General features: G+C 43.9%; 1 protein-coding gene across 2 annotated transcripts in view; it reads right to left on the reverse strand.

Annotated features, from left to right (window-relative positions):
- The window catches only part of DPYD (dihydropyrimidine dehydrogenase), a 2,453,390-nt gene that overhangs the window by 1,434,976 nt on the left and 996,912 nt on the right, over positions 1-21,502 (reverse strand). Inside the window, exons 8-9 of one of the 2 annotated variants that reach the window (XM_029618069.1) lie at positions 19,386-19,473; positions 16,967-17,103 (exon numbers count right to left, since the gene is read on the reverse strand). In XM_029618069.1, coding sequence (XP_029473929.1) covers positions 17,099-17,103; positions 19,386-19,473 — 93 coding nt within the window. In that variant the 3' untranslated portion in view covers positions 16,967-17,098. Of the gene's footprint in view, positions 1-16,966; positions 17,104-19,385; positions 19,474-21,502 lie in introns of those variants that run through there. The other variant, XM_029618068.1, reaches the window with a different exon arrangement.

Genomic DNA, 21,502 nt, shown 5'->3' on the forward strand with positions numbered 1-21,502 from the left:
CATGTTAATCAAAATATTCTCATTATCAAAATTATAGAAAACATTATTTCAAAAGAAGCTAATGAGCTACCACCTAGCTCCAAGCATGATTAAAGAGTACCCTGTTGAATCCCGTTGACCCTTAATTTCTCATCAATGAACTTTTCTATAAAAATCTAATTATCAAAGCCTGTTAATTAGATAGAATTGAGCAAATAAGCACTGCAACCTATTTGTTCTGCACTTTTCTCAATACATTTTTTTTGCATTGAGGTAGCAAAATTTCAGTTACAAGGCCATTATAGAAAAAAAAAAGTGTGCCCAGAAATAAAATCTAAAATGTACATGAAATAGAAGAAATTCTGTTCTAAACTTTTTTATGCATCCACGGCAATATCTTTGCCACATACGAAAGAAATGAAAAAAACAATCATCAGCCTAAAGCATTCTAACCATTCTGTTATGAATATCAGACACACGGGCAAAAGAGTGCATTTTGTTTCATCAGCATACACATTCTGTGTCATAGTTTCAGCACCATCTTAAATCTTTCTTCATAAAGGAGCATATGTTCTAAAAGGTGATCATGCCTTTACCTTATGTTATAGCAACTTAAAGTGCAATAATGGTATACGCAGGGTGTGACAATAAAATAGTGAGTGTTGATTGAGTTGTTTATGGCATGCCACAGAAGATACAATCATTAGCAGGGTTCCACAAAATGCAGCAAACTTGAAAAGTGATGTTACAGTATAGCCCTGTCACAAAACTGTTCTTACAAGCTAATCAAATGTCTAGCTTAATAAGAGACATTACACTTTATTCCAAAGCAACCGATGATTATGTCTTTCTGCGTGTAGAAGCTTTCAGCTCTTATGGGTTATCCGGTACATTTCCTGGAACCCAGTGCATTACGATGGTTGCTGGATTCTCACAGTAAATCTGTTTCCATATGTCCCACATCCAGTGAGAAATTAGTATATGAGCATTTAATAATAGCAGTAATATAAATAACAGAAGTAATCAGCAAATTGTAAAATCAGAAGAATTAACAATAAATCCCAAAACTGAAAAATCCAAATCAAATAAAAATTCTCCATAAATAAAACAAAAGGCCAAAACCATTAATCTCATAAGCCCCATAATTAATATGATCCTACTATTAGGATAAGTGTGTATGAAACTCCAAGGGGAGCAGACTTAGAAGTGACATCTGGAAATATTTCTTCTCAAAAGGTTGATAGTGGATGTATAGAATGGGTGGCAGATATAAAAATAGTAATGGAATTCAAGAAAGCATAGGATAAGCACAGGAGTGCCTTAGCTGCAAAGAAATTAGAAAGAAACCACAAGTCCACTGGGGTCTATAGCATTGCAACAGCAATGAAATTGGGCAGACTAGATGGGTTTAATCATCCTTGTCGCCATCATATTCTCTGTTTCTGTTCTGATCACACATACTAAACATCAAATACAAATATTCGGGAAAAGTCCCACAGCTCTGTTTGTGCATTTTTTACAGGCTCTATTTTTTTGCCATTTTTTTGGGTGTACGTTTTTGTTGAATGTCAAATGTATTTCTAGGGTGAGGCATGTGCAATGTTCAGGGGAAGAATTTCAGCAGTTTGTTGATTTTAGTTTTTCTATAGTTCTTTCTAGAGGGAAGGAAATTGTAAGAGTTACTTTTCTGGTGAATATATATTTCATGGAAATGAAAAATGCAATAGGTATACATTGCACCAATCAAACTGTTAGTGGTTGTCATTTTCTCTGCAGGAGCATATACCAGTGACCTACAGATATATCAGTTGACTTCTTCTGTCTTACATACATGCCCAAAACTTTATTCTTTTCTTACCAGAAAAGTAAAAAAGGGGAGTAGTTTAAAAGGAACAATAGTTTCTCCTTTTAGAAGCCTGACATGCACTTGCAATTAGATTTAGTCTCCTGGCATGCAAGAAGCATCTGAGGCTGAATCATCCTCTGTGCATTATGCATCATTATTAATCCTTTAATTAAAATTTTCTTTTTAATTATTTCCTACTAGTGAAGGCATGATATCTAAGTCAGAGCTGACCTCAGAATATCTTGAGGTTATTAAAAATATTAAGTAACTGACTAATAATCACTTTATAACACACCAAAGCTATTTCTCATTTCACCACCATATTACTGGTTATGAAATACAAAGAAATCTAGCAACAGGAGCATCAGAGAATTTTGGTAGCTTCTGATCCCAGATTCTTTTATTTTTTTTTTCTTTCAAAACACCAGTACCTCCTGTTCTGTTAATTTTATCTTTTACTCCTCTGGCTAAGTGATTTAGCTAATTCACGCAATTCATAGTTAAAGCAAGTTATTTTTTTAATTAATAGTTTATTAGGATTTCATCAATTTTTACATCAATAAAATACATGAAATAAGGATTCCACAAGTATCAAGAAAAACATCCAACATAATTGTGGACTATCAATCCAAAACCTTTTCTCTAGCCCTCATTAAAAATAGAGAGTGCTACCAAGCAAAGAAAGAAGAAAAACAAAATATCAATTTCATACGAGGGACATATTATTTCTATTATTTGACATCTATTCCTCAGCAGTCCTCTAGATCACTCAGTTTTCAACTCTTTATCAAGAAGAAAGGTTTCGAAATGTATAGGGTCATAGAAGATAAACTTATTTCATTTAAAGTAATGCAAAACTTGCATGGAAATCTGAGTAGAAACAAACCACCTAGTGACAAAACCCTGCCATTTTAATGCTAGAAATTGTTTTCTTTTCATCTGGGTGGGTCTAGCCACATCTGGAAACACCTGGATTTTACTTCCACAAAAGAGAAAATCCTTGTTTTTAAAGTATCTTTGTAGAATTAAGTTTTTATCAATCTCACTATTGAAAGTTACTAAGAGGGTAGCTCTTGTAGGAATGTCATCCATTGAAGCTTCTAAAAAAGAAGTTAAAATCGGGCGACCTCCCTGTATCATATCTAGTCCAACCTCAGGACCCAAAAGACTAATTTTGGATCTAGGAACATAGAATATCTTAGTTAACACTATTTCTCTACTTGTGGAAATTTGTTAAAGCAAGTTTAATAAAAAATACATTACATTTTATAGTTTCAGTTTAAATTGGCAGCAATGCATTTGATTTGTTCACATTTCTTGCTATACCGTTCCTTTAGCAATGTGGAAGGTACATTTTTAGATGGCAATTTTCAAACTATTCTCGTTGCTACTGTTATGGTTAAGTGTGTTTTGGTGGATTCTTGGGTGCTGTGGGAGATGACCACGCCCACAGGGAGGAGCCCCGTGAGGAGCCACAGCACTGGGCTAGACTCGTAATGCACAAAACACAGTTAGTTCTTTATTAAACAGCTTGAAGGGAGCCACCAGAGGTGGCAGTAGTGAGGCAGTCTGGTAATTGCAGTCTCAGGGACCTCGGCAGAGGGAGCCCTTTTCTCCTTGATGATGAAAGGAGGTTCCACAGCAGGTTTCCCAGCTAGGAGATACTGGAGATGAGATAGACTGAGAGTTAGAGTACTCACTAGGGGTTTGCTGTTGGAATTCGATTTTACCAGGTATGTTGAAGAAGGTACAAGCACCAAGGCAGGGAGAGCAGGCCCTCGAGGAGCGAGTACCTGTTCCCTGTAAGGCACCTGAAATAAAGCAGAGAGCCCCCAAGGAGCGGGTACCCAGGTTAGCAGTTACCCCAAAGGGCAGCGAGAGCTTCCAGCGGCAGCATGGAAGCGGCAGAGTAGCGTAGACAAGAATTAATTTGAGTCCTTGCTAACTCAATGAGCTAGCAGACTAGTGAAGGTAATATACCCAGATGGCATGACATCAGCATGAGGGAATGCCCTCGAGGTTCATGCCAAGGGTGGTATAAAGATGTGGGTTGCATGCACGCGTGCACCCTACTAGGTACCTGGGAGGAGCAATGGTGGGATGCTGCACCATAGCCGTTCCAGAGACGCCGAAGAGGTCGGCTTGTAGACGCTGCAGTAGCCATCTTTCCTAGGGAAGCAGGAGGAGCTGTGAATAAGGTGAGGCAAACGGGGCGAAGCCATCTAGCACCGACGGACGCAACAGCGACAAAGCCTGTGGGTACTTTTATCACATGAGAACATAAGAAGTTGCCAAACTGGGTCAGACAGAGGGTCCATCAAGCCCAGTATCCTGTTTCCAACAGTGGACTATCCAGGGTACAAGTACCTGGCAAGTACCCATGGATTTTGCTTCAACTTTAAAAGGTAAAGTGCACATTTCTCTTTGAAAATGATCTGGAAAAAGGAGCAACAAGAGATCAAAATTATTCACAGTTGTTAAAACACGAGCAGATTCTGAGGAACCGCAAAAGGATCTTGCAATACTGAGGGCCTGTGAATCTACATGGCAGATGAAATGTAGGGGTGAATTTTCATAGGCTTAGATGGGAATTGTGTGTATACAATCAGCATATATGCATGTAAGTACTCTCTGTTAGCGGTAAATGAATTTTCAGAAGGATGGGAGTATGCACGTATGTTTGCTGGCACACAGAAAAAAATACACTTACAAAGAGAGCATTTCAAGGGTACTTCAGAGTGGAGTTTGAAAGAATGTGCACATTTATGTATTTTCTAAAGAGAATATACGTGCATAGGTCATCAAATGTGCACATTTTTACATCTACTAATCAAGTTGCAGAACGTAAATCAGACCTCTTTTGTCTACAATTTTTGGGGGAGGGTTTTGGAGCAAGTGGTGGATGTTGTGTATGAACTAGGGTTGAGCAGAAGGAAAAAAAATTGTTTCATTTCGTTTTTCATTTCACTGGGACCCAAATTCGTTTCATTTGTTTCATAGGGGGAAAAACCAATTTGTTTATTAGTTTCATTCATTTTTCATTTTGCCATTAAAGTCAATGGGGGAAGTATTTGCAGCCTATTTTTGGCTGCAGAATTGGGGTTTTCTTATCAATTCTGATGAAATGTCTGGGGAGCAATCATCAGAATGAGAAAAGAGCTCCAAGGTACTTGGACTGTGGCAAAGTGGCACCAAAGTGGCATGAATAGCCTAAGGCACTGTAAAGGGGCAAAGGGGTACCAGGAGTGGCAAGAGTGCTTTAACAGAGGTGCAAAGCAGCAGCGAGAGTGTCAAAAATGCACCACAGCTTCAAAAGAGAGCACTGATAACAGTTGCATGAACCCTCGAAGGCAGCACGACAGGCAAAGTGGCAAGCAAGTGGCATCAATATCCTATAGCACAATGAAGGGAGAACATAGCAAGCAGAAAGGGTATCAGAAAAAACCACAAGGCACTGATAAAGGGACAAAGCAGCAGAAAGGCTAGCATCAACACACTGAAGAACCATGATAGTGGCAAGAACACCACAAGGAGTAGAATCATCTGGTGTATGGCAGCAAGGCAAAGTGGCAGAAAGTTGATAGGTGCAAGACAGGATGGCAGAGTGGAGGTGGTCTAGCAAACAACCTTCTCAGATGGAACCCAAGAAGAAAGTACACTGTGTGATATGCTTGCTTAAGGTAGAAATACAGTGGACCCTTGACTTACAAACTCAATTGGTTCCAGAGGGCTGATTTTTACTCAAGTTGATGGTAAGTCAAGACTATTTTTTTCCATAGGAAATAATGGAAATACCCATAATGAATTCCAAACCTCCCAAAAGCACCCCTTACCTAACCATCAGCTATATAATTGAGCGGTGACCGACGTGCCATGAATGCGCAGTAGATAGCAGTTCTCACTGACGTGCCGTGCTTGCGTGGATGAGAGAGCTCTCACTGATGTGCCATGCCTGCACCGTGAATGCGCAGAAGGGAGCAGCTCTGACTGCGAGGAAGAGAGGTCTGACTGACGTGCCGTGAACATCTTGCCCGTTTTAATGGGCCATGAGCAGCTGTAACTGTGTGGAATAGACAGTTCTGGCCGGCATACCTCGCCCATTTTAACGGGCTTAAAGGCTTGTTTCTATAATAAAAAATGGTTGTGTAAAGTCTGTAAATACCAGAAACACCAATAATTTCCTAGTGTACTCACCAAAAAGTTATAAAATGAGTGTAGCCTACCAGAAACAACACTTTTACCTCCTCCACCAGTTCCTTTACGATACCTGCATATGGACTCTCTACTGGGTAACATCAAGCTAGGTTGAGAGAACATTGCACAAATCTTATCTTTGGGTGAGTTTCCTCACTCCGAAGATCATCAAATCTTCACAAGAGAGCAGAATTGATTCTGTTCATACATCACACTCTGCATGTCAAAGTGGCCCCTAACCCCTACACTAATACCTACACCTCACCTCGAGTAACTAGGTGGGCCTCATATAGGGGTATAAATACCTACCTAGTATGAAGTTATTATGGCTAAGCGTGCTCTCTCTCTCTCTCACTCACTCATATGATATGTTTTTTTTGTGGGGGATCGCCATTTGTTTCACGGACCCACAAATGCAACGAATATGTTCTGTTGCAGATGACACATTCATTTCACCCTAGGATGAACTGGTGGGGGGGTATGAGTGAACTGGTGAAGCTCTAGGTCAAATATATGTTTGTACTTTTATGAAATAGGTGTATCAATTATGTGGATCCCTATATTACAAAAATGTGCATGTATTGAAACATATTAGGTGAATTTAAAAAGTCCGGCGCACGCTTAAACCGGGCGATAAGAACACAAGTTGGGCCGTCACACGCCGAGCAGATTTTATGTGCGTATCTCCTGCTGCAAGAAAAAATAAAAAGTTTAGGAAAAGGAGCAGAGCATGAGCATGGTCTAAATGGACTGTGAGTGTTCCAGAATTCATTCTTGAAATTTGCATGTTCATATGTATGCTCACTGGTGCATGCTGTGGTCCCCTGCCGTGTAACATTGCTTCTTCAAGGGATGACATACACATTTTAAAACAAACAAATTCAAGCAATTCACTAGGAAAATGGTAAATGGCATCCACATGGATCCCTTGTAACACTTCCCCACTTATAGTGTAGATATGGGAAATGTGCATATATGCGTGCGTCCATTTAAAATTGAGCGCACTTGTACATGCTTCCAGGCAATTTTATAACATAAAAGGGGTAGATTCAGGAGTAATCTTAGGAAATATTTTTTTACAGAGAGGGGAGTAGATGCATGGAATGCACATGTGCACCCCACATCTGTTTAAAGTTACCGTCCCTATGTGTACTTTTGGGATGTCATACATGTTGTTTTATAAACTGTCTGGCTACTGTTGCCCAGTTAATAAAAAACAGATGTAACTTTAGCAGCACTTACTTATGCGTGCATGTGCACAGTATTATTAAAATTACCTTCTTAGAGCGTAATTTAAAATTGTGTGCTTAAAATTCAAGGCTTTTGCTCAAATTTTCAAATTCAATGTATACACACAAGTCTGCTTTAAAAATTAGAGCTGTGAAAATTAAGGCAGACTCGGGTGCTTACCTTTACACATGATCTGGAGCAGGTAGAAATGTATGCACGTATATGTATGTGCCTAATTCTGTTAATTGAAAGTATATGCATAAATGATTCCCCTGCCGCACCTCCACCCCCAGAATGCCTCTTTATTGTGCATGTAAAAATATGCATGCTACTTACATGTGTACTTTTATGTGTACAACCCCACAGGCAATTTTCAAAAGTCCATTTGTGCACATAAAACCAGGTTTTACACCATAAATCTTTTTGAAAATCAGTCCCTTTAGATGGAGAAGTTTATGTACAATAAATCAGCCATAACAGCAGGAAATCTCAAGCAGTCAGGCCCTTACAGGTGGATCATAGGATAAGTAATCCTTCCCCATAGCCATTGCTATATGGTTATAGATAATATATTTCACTGGATAAATAATAATACATAGAATTTATAGTGCACATGCATGAACATTTGTTTCATGTAACCCAAACTGTATGGGAGAGGAACAAGAGAGTGTCAGGTATGGTATTAGCATGTGTGCAAGAGTATGCACATGTGTATCTCTGTGTGTGCATATGCATGTATGTGTGTGTTTTCTTTGTTCTGCTTAGACCAGCCCTCATTGGGTTTGGTATTTCTGTCCCACTTCGAGCTGGTTTCCCTGCTGGTTTATTGACTTTCTTATTGCTCTTGTTACAACATGCATTCCCTGTTTTCAGCCTCCAAGTTTGTTGAGCCTGGAGTATTGTTCCTGTTCCTGTCTATTAAGAATCCATAGTTCCAGGATTGTTTCTGTAGTCTTTGTTTTTGGATTCCTAATCTTTGTATTTTCTTTTGTTGCCTTATTTTTAACTGCTTTAGTGTCCTTCTGTTAAGGAATAGTGAAATTAAACTAACCTTGTTCAGCTAGAAATTGTGTCCAGCCATTGTTGGCAGGTGCTTCTAGCAGTAAAATCGAGGGATCCCCAGTTTATGTGGCTGTCTACGTTCAGTGCTTTTTTCTGGGAAAAAAGTTTCAGTACTCACATACAGGACCCTCCTATGGGATAGAGTAAAAGGGACAACCACTAGAGATGTGAATCGGAACCAGAATCGGTTCGGATTCCGGTTCCGATTCACATGTGGTTTTTTTTTTCATCAGGCCCGATCTCGGTTTTGATTATCGGCTGCGCCCGAGCCGATAAACAAAAAACCCACCCCGACCCTTTAAAACTAATACCTTAGCTTCCCCCACCCTCCCGACCCCCCAAAAATCTTTTTACAGGTACCTGGTGGTCCAGTGGGGGTCCCTGGAGCAATCTCCTGCTCCCGGGCCGTCGGCTGCCACTAATCAAAATGGCGCCGATTGCCCTTTGCCCTTACCATGTGACAGGGTATCCGTGCCATTGGCCGGACCCTGTCACATGGTAGGATCACTGGATGGCCCGTGCCATCTTGTGCTCCTACCATGTGACAGGGGCTGACCAATGGCACCGGTAGCCTCTGTGACATAGTAAGGGCAAAGGCTATTGGCGCCATTTTGATTACTGGCAGCCGATGGCCCGAGTGCAGGAGATCACTCCCGGACCCCGCTGGACCACCAGGGGCTTTTGGCAAGTCTTGGGGGACCCTCCTGACCCCCACAAAACTTGCCAAAAGTCCAGCGGGGGTCCGGGACTTTTGACATATTTGAATCACTAACCAAAAGGCTTTTGTTTCTGAACCTTTGTTGTCTGGACACAGTAACATAGTTAATTGATGGCAAAAAAGACCAAAATGGTCCATCCCCTCTGCCCAGCAAGGTGTCTCTGGTTGTAACTGCCGCTTCAAGCAGTTAACCCCATGCCTTCTATTTAGGGTTGTGACTGCCGCTCCATGCATGCCATCTGTAAACCCCTTGGGCCGAATTTTAAAAGGGTTACACGCATAAGGTACGCGCGTAACCCTTTTAAAACCCCACTGCGCGTGCCGAGCCTATTTTGCATAGGCTCGGTGGCGCATGCAAGCCCCGGGACGTGTGTAAGTCCCGGAGCTTTGTAAGGGGAGGGGGGGTGTCGGAGGCGTGTCGGGTGGGCGGCGTGAATTTCGGGGTGTGGCGGGGGCGTGGTGCAAGCCTGGGGGCGTGGTCAAGGCCTCTGGACCAGCCCCCGGGTCGGGTGATGGCGCACCAGCAGCCCACTGGCGTGCGCAGAGTTACACCTGACAGAGGCAGGCATAACTTTAACAACAAAGGTAGGGGGAAGTTTTAGATAGGGCCAGCGAGGTGGGTTAGGTAGGGGAAGGGAGGGGAAGGTGCGGGGGGGGGTAGAAGGAAAGTTCCTTCTGTGGCCGCTCTGATTTCGGAGTGGCCTCGGAGGGAACGGGCAGCGTGCGCTGGGCTCGGGGCACGCAAGTTGCACAAATGTGCACCCTCTTGCGCGCGCCAACCCCGGATTTTATAAGATACGCGCAGCTACATGCGTATCTTATAAAATCCAGCGTACTTTCTACCCCATGCTTTTAGATCCTAGTAGGGATGTGCATTTGTTTGCAATGAAATAGGAAATAAAGATGATATTTCCTATTTTGTTGCATTTCGGGGGGCTGACAAAATGAAAGGAAAACCCATGAAATTTCGTGTGGTTTTCCTATTGTTTTTTTTTGGGGGGGGAGAAAGGGCACATTAAAAAAAAACAACCTAAAACCACCCCAACCCTTCAAATTTAATTATAAACCTCCACCATCCCGACCCCCCAAGACTTGCCGAAAGTCCCTGGAGATCTCGCGGGGGTCCCGGGAGTGATCGCCCCCTCTCAGGTCATCGGCTGCCAGTAATCAAAATGGCGCCGGTGGCCCTTTGCCCTTACCATGTGACAGGGGCTACCGGTGCCATTGGTCGGCCACTGTCACATGGTATGAGCAATGGATGGCCTGTGCCATTTTTTAAGGTGGACCCAAAAATGAAACACCAACGAAAAAAAATGTGTGCACATTCCTAGAACCTAGCATAACATCCCCCTCTCATTTTAACGCATTTGGGGATAGACTTAAAGATCTAAACATGTTTACCCTAGAGGAAAGGAAAAATAGGACAGATATGATAGAGACATTCACATTTCTCAAAGGTTTCCATGCATAAGAGGCAAGAGAGGGGAGTAGATAATGGAAAATCCTCCCAGGGGAGTGGTGGAGGCAAAAATGGTATCTGATTTCAAGAAAACATGGGATAAATAAGGGGATCTCAGAGGGAGTGATGGGAATTGGAAGGACTAGATAAATTGGATGAGCATTCTAGAGAGGCCATATGGTCTTCTATCATCATCATGTTTCTGTGTTCCTCCCCCATCACACCAAATAGACTATGATAGGGACTAGATGGTCCCAATATCAGACCTTCCTCCAGCCTCCACACACACCCAAACGAATGGCTATTGAGGCTCTCCAGCTTTAACATAACTCATTCCACTTCTCTCTCATTTTCTTTCTTGGGGTCTTCCGTCTCCCACTTCCTTGCTCCCAATGGGCAGGCTGAAATCCCACTCTCTTTCTCCAGGGTCTAAGCAACAGTTCTTTTCTATCCCCTGTTTCCCTGTGCAAGCTGTTGTGAATGAGCTGTTTAGTGGACCTTTGGGCCGACCTGTGAGAGACTGGGGAGAGGTATACTATAGTCTCTAGTGATTGACAGGTCGGGAGGCGGATACCAGGCAGGAGCTGGAGGTGAACTTCACCCTGGAAGCCGGTACTCCCCCGGGAGGAGCCCGTAGGAGCCCGGCCGCTGGGACTTAGGAGATCACGGAAACTGGAACTGGAGCAAGCAGGCAGGGATCTGGACTCAGGCAGGAACTGAAGCGGGCTGGGGCTGGAACCAGACAGGAATTGTGGCAAGACTCGGAACTGGAACCAGGCAGGAACTGTGGCAAGACTCGAAACTGGAACCAGGCAGGAACTGTGGCAAGACTCGGGACTGGAACCAGGCTGGAACTGTGGCAAGACTCGGAACTGGAACCAGGCAGGAACTATGGCAAGACTCGGAACTGGAACCAGGCAGGAACTGTGGCAAGACTCGGAAGTGGAGCCGAGACCGGAGCCCCCCCGGGAGGAGCCCGTAGGGGCCCGGCCACTGGAGCAAGCGGGCAACGTAGCAGGCAAGCAGGCAGGGACGGTGGCAGGCAAGCAAGGAGACTCTGAAGCAGGCAGACAGACTCTATAGCTGGAAGGCAGACTTTGTAGCAAGCATACCTCGGGGCCAGGAGCAACTAGGGACCAAGGAGGAACCCGGTTGCAAAGCCCTGAGTAAGTGCAGACACCGGGGTTAAATCCCCCCCGGCGTCTAACGTCAGCAGAAGGGGCGGAGCGTCGCACGGCGGGAAGCGGGCTATTTCAGTGCTCCTCCCACGCGCACGCGCACCTAGAGGAAGGGCGTTCCCGCGGCGGCCTCCGCGGGGACGCCATCGATGTTTGCGCTGCCGGGACTGGGGGAGAAGAGAAGGTAAGGCCCTAGTCACGACCGGGACCGCAACAGTACCTCCCCTCTTACGCCCCCTCCTGGGAGGCCCGGTTTTACCTGGGCAAACCTGGGAAGATTGTCGTAATAGTTCTTTCTTCATGGTGACAGAAGCAGAGACCAGACTGGGATCATGGCAGGGCTCTGAAGCGGGAACCAGATTGGAAATGGAACAAGACATGGAAGTGGGATCCTTGGGCGTCTTCAAGCAATTGGAGTGGCAAGATGGACTCCACTAGGTGATTTGCAGGGTATCCCATTGGATCGTGGGAGAATGCTTTTGGAGCCACTTCAACCCTAGCATCACGGGGTGGACAACCTTCTCCAAGACCAAGAAGGCAATCTCCTCCGAGTGGATCGCCCTGGTGCGGACAGTAATGGGTGTCATGGACATCTTGATGTGTCCCGGAAGGAGCGTACCTTGACCAGAGTTAATTTGCAGCGGGGTCTCACACTCCTGCATGGGAATCTGCAACTGGGAGACGAGTTCCTGTTGAACTCTGGAGTCCAGAAAGGCGAGGGTTTCCAGAGACCCTCCCTGGAACTCCAGCGTAATGGGTACGGTGTATTGAGGGGCTGAGGCAAAACCTAGGAGAAGCTCCTCACGACCTCCCAGGCTCTGGTTTCTCTCCAAACGCTCCCGACAGTTGGCCAGGAAATGACCTTGCTGGCCACAATAGAGGCACAAGCCCTGTGTGCGGAGACATTGTCTCTCCTCAGTGGAGAGTGGGGAACGTCCCAACTGCGTAGGTTATGCAGAGGCAACCTCCACTCAACTGTAGGGGAGGACAATGACTCGGAATATGTAGAGACCAATGGAGGATTACTTCGTCTCCAGCCCTCTGCTGGAGATGACGGTTGATGCGGCCGGCCATGTCTATCATCGCATTGAGGTCCTCCGGAAGGTCAAGGGCAGCAATCTCATTCTTGATACGCCCAGATAGTCCTAGGAAAATGGCCTTTAGGCTGCCTTCATGCCAACTGACCTCCTGGGCAAGAGTACGGAAATCCATAGTGTAGTCTGCCAGGGAGCAGTACCCCTGGCATAACTGGAGCAGTTCTGTCGTAGCAGTAGTCAAACGAGCCAGCTCGTCGAATGCCTGCTGGAAGCTCGAGATGAACTGCTGGAAATCCTCGAGCAAAGGATCGTGATGTTCCCAAAGTGGGGAGGCCCACAATAGGACCTTTCCATCGAGCAGGGAAAGAATGTACGCCACCTTCACCGAGTCGGTGGGGAACTGCCGGGGCAACAGAGTGAACCGTAGGAAACACTGGTTCAAGAACCCACGGCAGGTTTTCGCATCTCCAGCTTAATGGGAAGGTGCAGGTAACTGTGTTGTCGAGATAGCTTGTTCCTCAGGAGCCAACCCATCGGTGGACAGAGAATTCGTGGATATCTTATCTAGGCGGGCGGCTAATTGTTCCACCATAGCTGCCAACCCATCAAAGCATTGCTGTAATTGCTGCAGGCATTGGGCCATTCCTGGGATGGCCCGAAGGCCCGACACATCTGCTGAGTCCATGGCCTTGCAATCTGTTGTGAATGAGCTGTTTAGTGGACCCTTGGGCCGACCTGTGAGAGACTGGGGAGAGGTGTACTATAGTCTCTAGTGATTGACAGGTCAGGAGGCGGATACCAGGCAGGAGCTGGAGGTGAACTTCACCCTGGAAGCCGGTACTCCCCTGGGAAGAGCCTGTAGGAGCCCGGCCGCTGGGACTTAGGAGATCACGGAAGCTGGAACTGGAGCAGGCAGGCAGGGATCTGGACTCAGGCAGGAACTGAAGCGGGCTGGAGCTGGAACCAGACAGGAACTGTGGCAAGACTCAGAACTGGAACCAGGCAGGAACTGTGGCAAGACTCGGAACTGGAACCAGGCTGGAACTGTGGCAAGACTCGGAACTGGAACCAGACAGGAACTGTGGCAAGACTCGGAAGTGGAGCCGAGACCGGAGCCCCCCCCAGGAGCAGCCCGTAGTGGCCCGACCACTGGAGCAAGCGGGCAACGTAGCAGGCAAGCAGGCAGGGATGGTGGCAGGCAAGCAGGGAGACTCTGAAGCAGGCAGACAGACTCTGTAGCTGGAAGGCAGACTCTGTAGCAGGTACACCTCAGGGCCAGGAGCAACTAGGGACCAAGGAGGGACCCGGTTGCAAGGCCCTGAGTAAGTGCAGACACCGGGGTTAAATCCCCCCCGGCGTCTAACATCAGCAGAAGGGGCGGAGCGTCGCGTGGCGGGAAGTGGGCTATTTCAGTGCCCCTCCCGCTCCGCGTGACTAGAGAAAGGGCGTTCCCGCGGCGGCCTCCGCAGGAACGCCATCGATGTTTGCACTGCCGGAACCGGGGGAGAAGAGAAGGTAAGGCCCCGGTCGCGACCTGGACCGAAACACAGGCAGTAGTCTTTTTTCCCCAGTCCCTTTTCTGCATAGAAGAGTGGACACAGGGAGGGGAAGTGGAGGAGGCAGTAGATGCACCTTTTTCTGGTGGAGGACCATAGAGCAAATCAAGGAGGTGGAGGAAAAGGTGCTGGTGCTCAATAGTGGCGCATACCCCCCCTGAAAAAAGCCCTGCTCATAGAACAAGGAAGAGTGGGGAACTGAGTGACAGAGAACAGATAGAGCACATGACGGCAGAGACATTTAAACACTGCAGCCAAGAAACACCTAGAGAGCAACAATTTTAACCCAACCAGTCAGAAGCAACCCCCATTAAATTCCTGGCATTGTACAATGCACATACTTTTGGCCACATCAGTCAGCCAATTTATATTCGTAAAACACTTTTTGCCCATGGAAATGGCTTTGAAAATTGTCTTCAGAGAGGGTAATCATTATAACTGTGTGGGTAGGTATATGTACCTTCTATACGAAGACTTTCCTTGAATTTTCAAAGCGAACTTATGCACACAAATTTGCTTAGAAAATTTCAACATAAGCAGGCTGGTATGGGTTCAAACTCGCATTCTCAAAGTTACGCCTGCAATATTGAGAGCATAACTTGAGTGGTCGGGCTTATGTGCATACTTTCCTGAATACAAAAGTATGCACTTAAATCCCAGCTCAGCCTCCCCCTCCGGAACATTTCTCCCCAGTGCACATCCATGGGAAATCAGGTTCTGCCTGTACTTTTATGCACACTGAGTCCCAGGCAATTTATGTGCATAAGGCCGTGATTTATATGCATGAACATTTTTGGAAATTTAGCCCTTATTTTATTTATTTAAATATATTTATATCCTGCCATACCAACATTTGTGGCAGGGTAAAATAAATCTATTGAATAAATGGCAATAGTGTGTACAGATGGCTACTGATATTTGCAGATAAACTAAGCAGAAACTAAAGATGGATCAACTTCCCTTTGCTATCACATCCACATACTCACTAAATTCTGGCTGATAATCACAAACCCTATGTGCTATCTTGGTTTATTGTTGGAGTGCTCTGATTATAGGTGGGCTGGATAGAGGGTTGTTTATGATTTGTTCTTTTGATTTTCATTGTATATTTGTGTCATGGGGTGGACACTGACCCTGGCTTTTGTGACTTTCGGATGGGTTTGAGATGTTTGCAATCTGATGATGTATCACATGTATTTTACTGACTATAATCTGTATTGAATAAGGTTTTATCATGGAAATACAGAATATAAGCCTCTAAATTAAATAGAATTAAAATTTGCCCATGGATAGTGATTGGGTAATAGTAAATTATAAAAGAAGAAACAGAAAATCCCATTTAAAATGAAGTCTCCAACATAATAAAGAATCATAGTTTTTCAGGTCGTCTCTAGCTCTTCCTCTCTCATTACTAATGTGGGTGGGCCCTTTTTGGCTACTCCCTTGTCCATAATTCTTTCTCTCCTAGACATTCCCTGTCAAGACTATTTTATCAGTAGACAATCTTTAAGTTGTAGCTAAACAGTTTTTAACCACTATAGCTTAATAATAAAACAAATCTTGATTATCTGAAGACTCTAATTCCCCTCTTTATTTTGCACTCTCCTCTGTTTTCTATAACCTGCAGTAGTAGTTGCATTTCACAAAATATTGACTTGTCTTTTCCTGCCCATGCCAATTCCTCTTTTGATCAGATTTGTTTTATATCGTTTATCCCTTTCTCATTGCCACACACATTTTTAGAAATCTCCACTCTCCAGTTTTTGGTATTGTGCTATATAGTGTGTGCGATAGTCACTGTGATACTTGCACTGGGCTGCAGTAAGGTTCAGCGCAGCCGTACCCTGATGGAGATCTTACACAGTTTAAACATGTTTTCCTTGTCCTAAATGAAAGAGAGGTCCAAACAAAATGGAGGCATCAAAGATGTCATTGGCTTTAACTATTTTAAAATAAAGTTTGCCAGAAGGACTGATTAAGCAAAAGATGGAACTGTTCCTTGCTTCTGAATCAGAAAGATCTTGATTTTTCAGGATGCCCTGCCGTAAAGGTACGAGTGTAGCCAAAAGCATTTGGGAGTGTAAGGCTGAGGAAGACATGAGAAGAAGAAGAGGAAAGGCCCTGCCAGCCATTTGCAAGGATCACCTTTAATTTAAAAAGGATAATTTTTTCTTGTCTTTGAAACCACCTGACTTTTTCACCTTTATATTAATTCAACTTTCTCAACATTGCACTGAGAACTTACTCTTACAGAAGCTTGTTTTTAGTTCCCCTCATAACAGGCAGGCCCACAGGTTCAGAGAGTATTCCCCACTGGGTTTTCTTTACCCCGCATACTTTGTAGGTGCAGGTGCAATGTACATGGAGTATTTCACGATGAAACCACCACAAATACTTCAGCTGGCCCATCCTAATCCATCCCTATAATGAAGGAACATTTTCAAAAGGGGTTTTTTTTTTTAACTCCCTTTGAAAATTGCCCCCTCAATGCAAAAACAAAAGCAATGTGATCTTGCCACTCAATATTCACTTTGCTTATTTCTTTTTTTTCTGCAAAGAGAAATAATGAGATGGACACTGAGTTATTTGGTGGTAAGAATCTAATGAATTAATAGCCTTTGCTCAAATCCTAGTGGACAAGGATCCACATAATAAAAACTATGATAACTGGCATTAATTAACATCTTTATTGACAATTTTAGGAATGAAGCACACGATTAAATAGGCCTAACCATAGATTGAACTGCCCTGTCACCCTTAAAGTGGTCCCTCTAGAGCAGAACTATGAATTGGTGTAGCAATGTGAATACCAAAAGGCAGTGCCACATGGTTACTGCAACTATTCTGAAAAGAAAAAAAAAACATTGCTTTAAGGAGCTGTCACTCTGGTATTGTTTGTGAACAATAAATTCATACAAAAATGAGACACAACATTTGCAATGGCTTGGTTTCCATTGCACCAAGATTTGTAAACTGTAGGTCAACTAGAATGGACACCTTGCCAGATCCGAGATTTTAACAGCTGTGGTTCTCCCATGAGAGAAATTAATTGTTTAGAATGTGGCTCAGTGATTCTAGATAAATTCACAGTAACTAGCAATAATGTACCACAGAAAGTGGCAACGCCTGTAACTCCCATCACTCATTCCAGTCACCAGCTCAGTGATTCCAGTGACAGAAGCAAGCTTCAGCTTAACATGTGCAAAGAGGAGAAGGAGGAATGCTTACAGAGCAGAGGCTTTTAAACAGCAATTTGTCTTAGCAAAATATCATTTGGTGAAGAAAAAGCTTGACCTATAGGTCCCAAAACTTACCCTTCCCCGAAAGATACACATTTTTTTCACTTTTAAATAGACATTAAAGCTATACATTCATTTTGAAACTACATGAAAAATGCATTGAAACTCCATGTTTCATTTCATGTTGTTTCAAAATGAAACATTGGGTTTTGTTTTTTTAAAATTTTGCTTCAGAATGCAACCACCACAGCTGCCACTGCCACTGCAGACTCAACATTTACGCCCTTAGGGGTAGATTTTAAAATTTGCAAGTGCATGTCCATGAACATGCAGTTCCCGGTGCATGTCCTTGGACGCTCGGATTTTATAAAATCTGTGGGCCGCATGAACATGCGTGTCAGATTATATAATCTGCGCAAGCATGTGTGGGTAACGTGTGCAGGGGGGTGAATTTTTTCTCAAATTACGCATAGCGACGCAAACAGGCCTCCCCCAGTTCCCTCCCAGTCCACTCCAATTAAGGAGAGGACTGGAAGGGAACTTCCCCACCCCCTGCATATCCTTCCTTCCCTTTCCACTCTCCACCACAACCCCTACCCCCTACCTAACTAAAAGAATTTTGTAATTTTTTTTTACTTACTGATCCATCAGAGCAGAAGCAACTTGTGCACGCCAGCCGGCTGCCGGCGCGTGCTTTCCCTGGGCAGCAGCTAATGGCTGCTGTTCCAGCTGGCTTCCATCCCACCCCAGCCTGCCTCTTTTTCAGATCCCAACACTTGTGTGCCTATATGCAGTTACGTGCATGGCCAGGCTCCTTTTAAAATGTGCTTGGCGCGCGCAGGGTCCAACCACAGATAAGTGCCGTTTTTTTACATGTGTGGCCATTTTTTTTAATTCGGACGATAGTGTTCACTTCTAAGGGTACTATGAAAATAATACAGAAGTGACGAGGATCTCTATGGGGCCAATGCAATACAGTGCACTCACCTGAGTGCACTGTTTAACCCGCTGTCGGACATGGGTTAAATAGGCACTAATCTACCCCCTAATGCAACACAGGGATTAGCGCCTATTTAACGCGCGTCCGATGCAGAGTGAATGAGTTAGCGCTCATCACATTCATAACCGGCAGCCGCCGCGGCTTGCGTTAGCAAGGAGGCACTAAGGTCGTGCAAGCGACCCTAGTGCCTCCTTCCTAGCACAACCTCCCTAATTTACATATTTCATGGTGCCCACGACCCCCCTAATTTACATATTGCATGGTCAGTGCCCACTTTCCGCGAAGATTATTGCATTGGCCCCTATGTACCATGATCCAGGGTTTCAAAACAGGCCACAACTGAGGTCCTGAGTGGGTGGGAGAGCTTTGGAAGGCATGGTGGTGAGCAGGCCATTTTAAAAAATATATATTTACCAGGGAGGAAGAAGGGGAGTGCTGGAGAGCCAGTGGGTATAAATGACATTTTTAATTTTTATTTTTATTTAGCAGGGTTCAAGGTGGGTTCCTGCCCAGCCAACGAAGGGAGATGGAGGTTGCTATTTTTGGTGGTGGGGGTAGGAATCTGGTCGGAGGCCCATGAGAAGGTTTTTTTTTCAAAGGATTGCCACACAAGGCTGGATATCCTAGGCAGTATTAGCTGAAAATTGGCTAAGTTAGCCAGATAAGCTTGCAATGCCTTGGAACACCTTTTTTTTATACGGCTAAATTATAGCTGAATAATGACTTATCCACTATAAATGTAATGGATAAGTGGCTGAAAACACTCAAGCTTCCCGTTTAGATAGATAACTTGTAAGTTTTGAATATTCACCTCCCAGTCTCTACATTTTGATTGCACAGACACAGAATTGGAGAGAATTTAACATATTAGAACATAGATTTCCTACCTATTCCAATAAACACTACTTCATAGCCTTTTTCCTTTAAGGTGTTGATAGTCATTCCATTTATTCCAAGTCCTTTACCATGAGTTACCTAAAACAAAAGGAAAAAACTCCATTGGCAATTTGTTGCTCAACTAATAGTAACAGAAAGGGTAAAAAATAAATAAATCAGCAAATGCCTGGTTATCTGAAGTTGCTAGCAACTAGTTGAAGAAATTCATTTCTGATGATTCTGCCAGCTATACCAGATGCCTAGCAGTGTCCCAGGCTTTAGGAAAGTACACTTCTAGACAACAGCAAAGCCTAAGCTAGTTTATGGATATGCAGTGGTTACTATTTGAAAACACATTGGCACTCAGTAATAAAAATTATGTTTTTATTTCTGAGTACTGAGACCAAACAACAATGACTAATGCCATTCTAAACACCTTGCAGAGATACACAAGCTACAAAATTAGGGCCAGATTTTAAAAGGGTTATGCGCATAAGGTACGCGCGTAACCCTTTTAAAACCCCACTGCGCGCACTGAGCCTATTTTGCATAGGCTCGGTGGTGCGCCCAAGCCCCAGGACGCGCGTAAGTCCTGGGGCTTGCAAAAAGGGGCGGCCAGGGGGCGTGGTGTCAGATCGGGGGCGTGGTGTCAGACCTGGTGCGCGAACAAAAGTACGCGTGCGCGCTATGTTTTAAAATGTACCCATTTCTGTTTCTATATCTCTTCAGCGGGAAATAGAAAACTGATAATTTAATATTTTAAACATACGTACAGTAATTACTAAAGCAACTTCAGTGGGTAAAAGAGTTTTTTATGTGCAGAAACAAAGTTTTAGAAATTGGTCTCCCCCTTGCTCCAATAAACAGGTAATTTCTCTGCATGTGCCATGTCCATGCATAGATTTAGATTTAGGTTTTTATTAATTTATGAATCGCCTAACACACATGGAACTAGGCGATGTACAATAAAAACATACATAATAAGTTTATCTGGACTGAGTGGAGATGTTCCTGCCTGGTCCTCCTTACGCCTCTCTCCTGATTATACTAGAGTGTTTTGGCCCTCCAAAAAATAATTAAAAAATTAAAAACCTTGTACTATCAAGTCTATCTCTAAATAACTTAGAATCTTAGAGCATTGCTACTGCAGCTGCTGCCTACCACTTGGCCAGATCTTCATAATCCGTCTCTCTTCTGGTTCAGTCTTGCAATGTTGTTGGGCTACTGTTGCTGCCCAGGCTGCTCCTCCTGCCCTGCATCTTTCTTGGTTTAGAAATTTGCTGGGTTGATGCTAATTCTCGTACTGCCTTACTTTGCACTTTATGTATTGGGGTATTGATGCCATTCCTCTTGCTATCTTACCCCTTATTCAATATCTGGGGTATTGATGTCACTGTGCTTACTGTTATGCCCCTTATATCAGTTTTAAATTATTGGCTATTCCATTCATCTACTATTTTGAAATCTATTATTTTTGTTAGTATGGTTTTACTGCTATTTGATTTGTTTTGAGGACTGGTGAAGTTTCTCTTTTTCCTTTGTTATACTACATACAGTCTCTCTGGCTTGTTGCAGTTTCCAGTTCAGTTTTTGTATGTTTCTAGTTATGCTTTATGGTCTCTTTATTCTTTTTTAGGTGAGGGTCTGCACATGTGACTTAGGTGAGGTATTCTGCTAGTATGTAGTTTCTGTGTGAGGCTCTATAGCAGCCTGACTTGTTCTGTTTCCCTATTAGGAGGTGTATTGGAGTTTTGAGGCCTGGTGCAATATATTCAGATTAATGATTGCTATTCCATTCATCAGCTGTTTCAAATAATCTGTTCTTTTTATTATGGTTTTACTGCTATTGATTTTATATTTCTTGGTTTTATGAGGACTGGTGATGTTTCTCTTTTTCTTTGTTGCATTGCTTACAGAGTCTATCTTGTTGCAGTTTCCATTTATGCTTTATGGTCTCTTTATTCTTTGTTAGGTGAGGATCAGCACATGTGATTGAGGTGAGGTATTCTGCTGCATGTAGTTTGTGTGGAGCTCTATAGCAGCCTGGCTTGTTCTGTTTTCCTATTAGGAGGAGTTTTGGAGTTTTGAGGCCTGGTGCAATATTTTCAGTTTTGCCTTGTAAGGTAGT

This window comes from Rhinatrema bivittatum, chromosome 10 (genome assembly GCF_901001135.1).
Source record: "Rhinatrema bivittatum chromosome 10, aRhiBiv1.1, whole genome shotgun sequence".
Lineage (NCBI taxonomy): Eukaryota > Metazoa > Chordata > Amphibia > Gymnophiona > Rhinatrematidae > Rhinatrema > Rhinatrema bivittatum.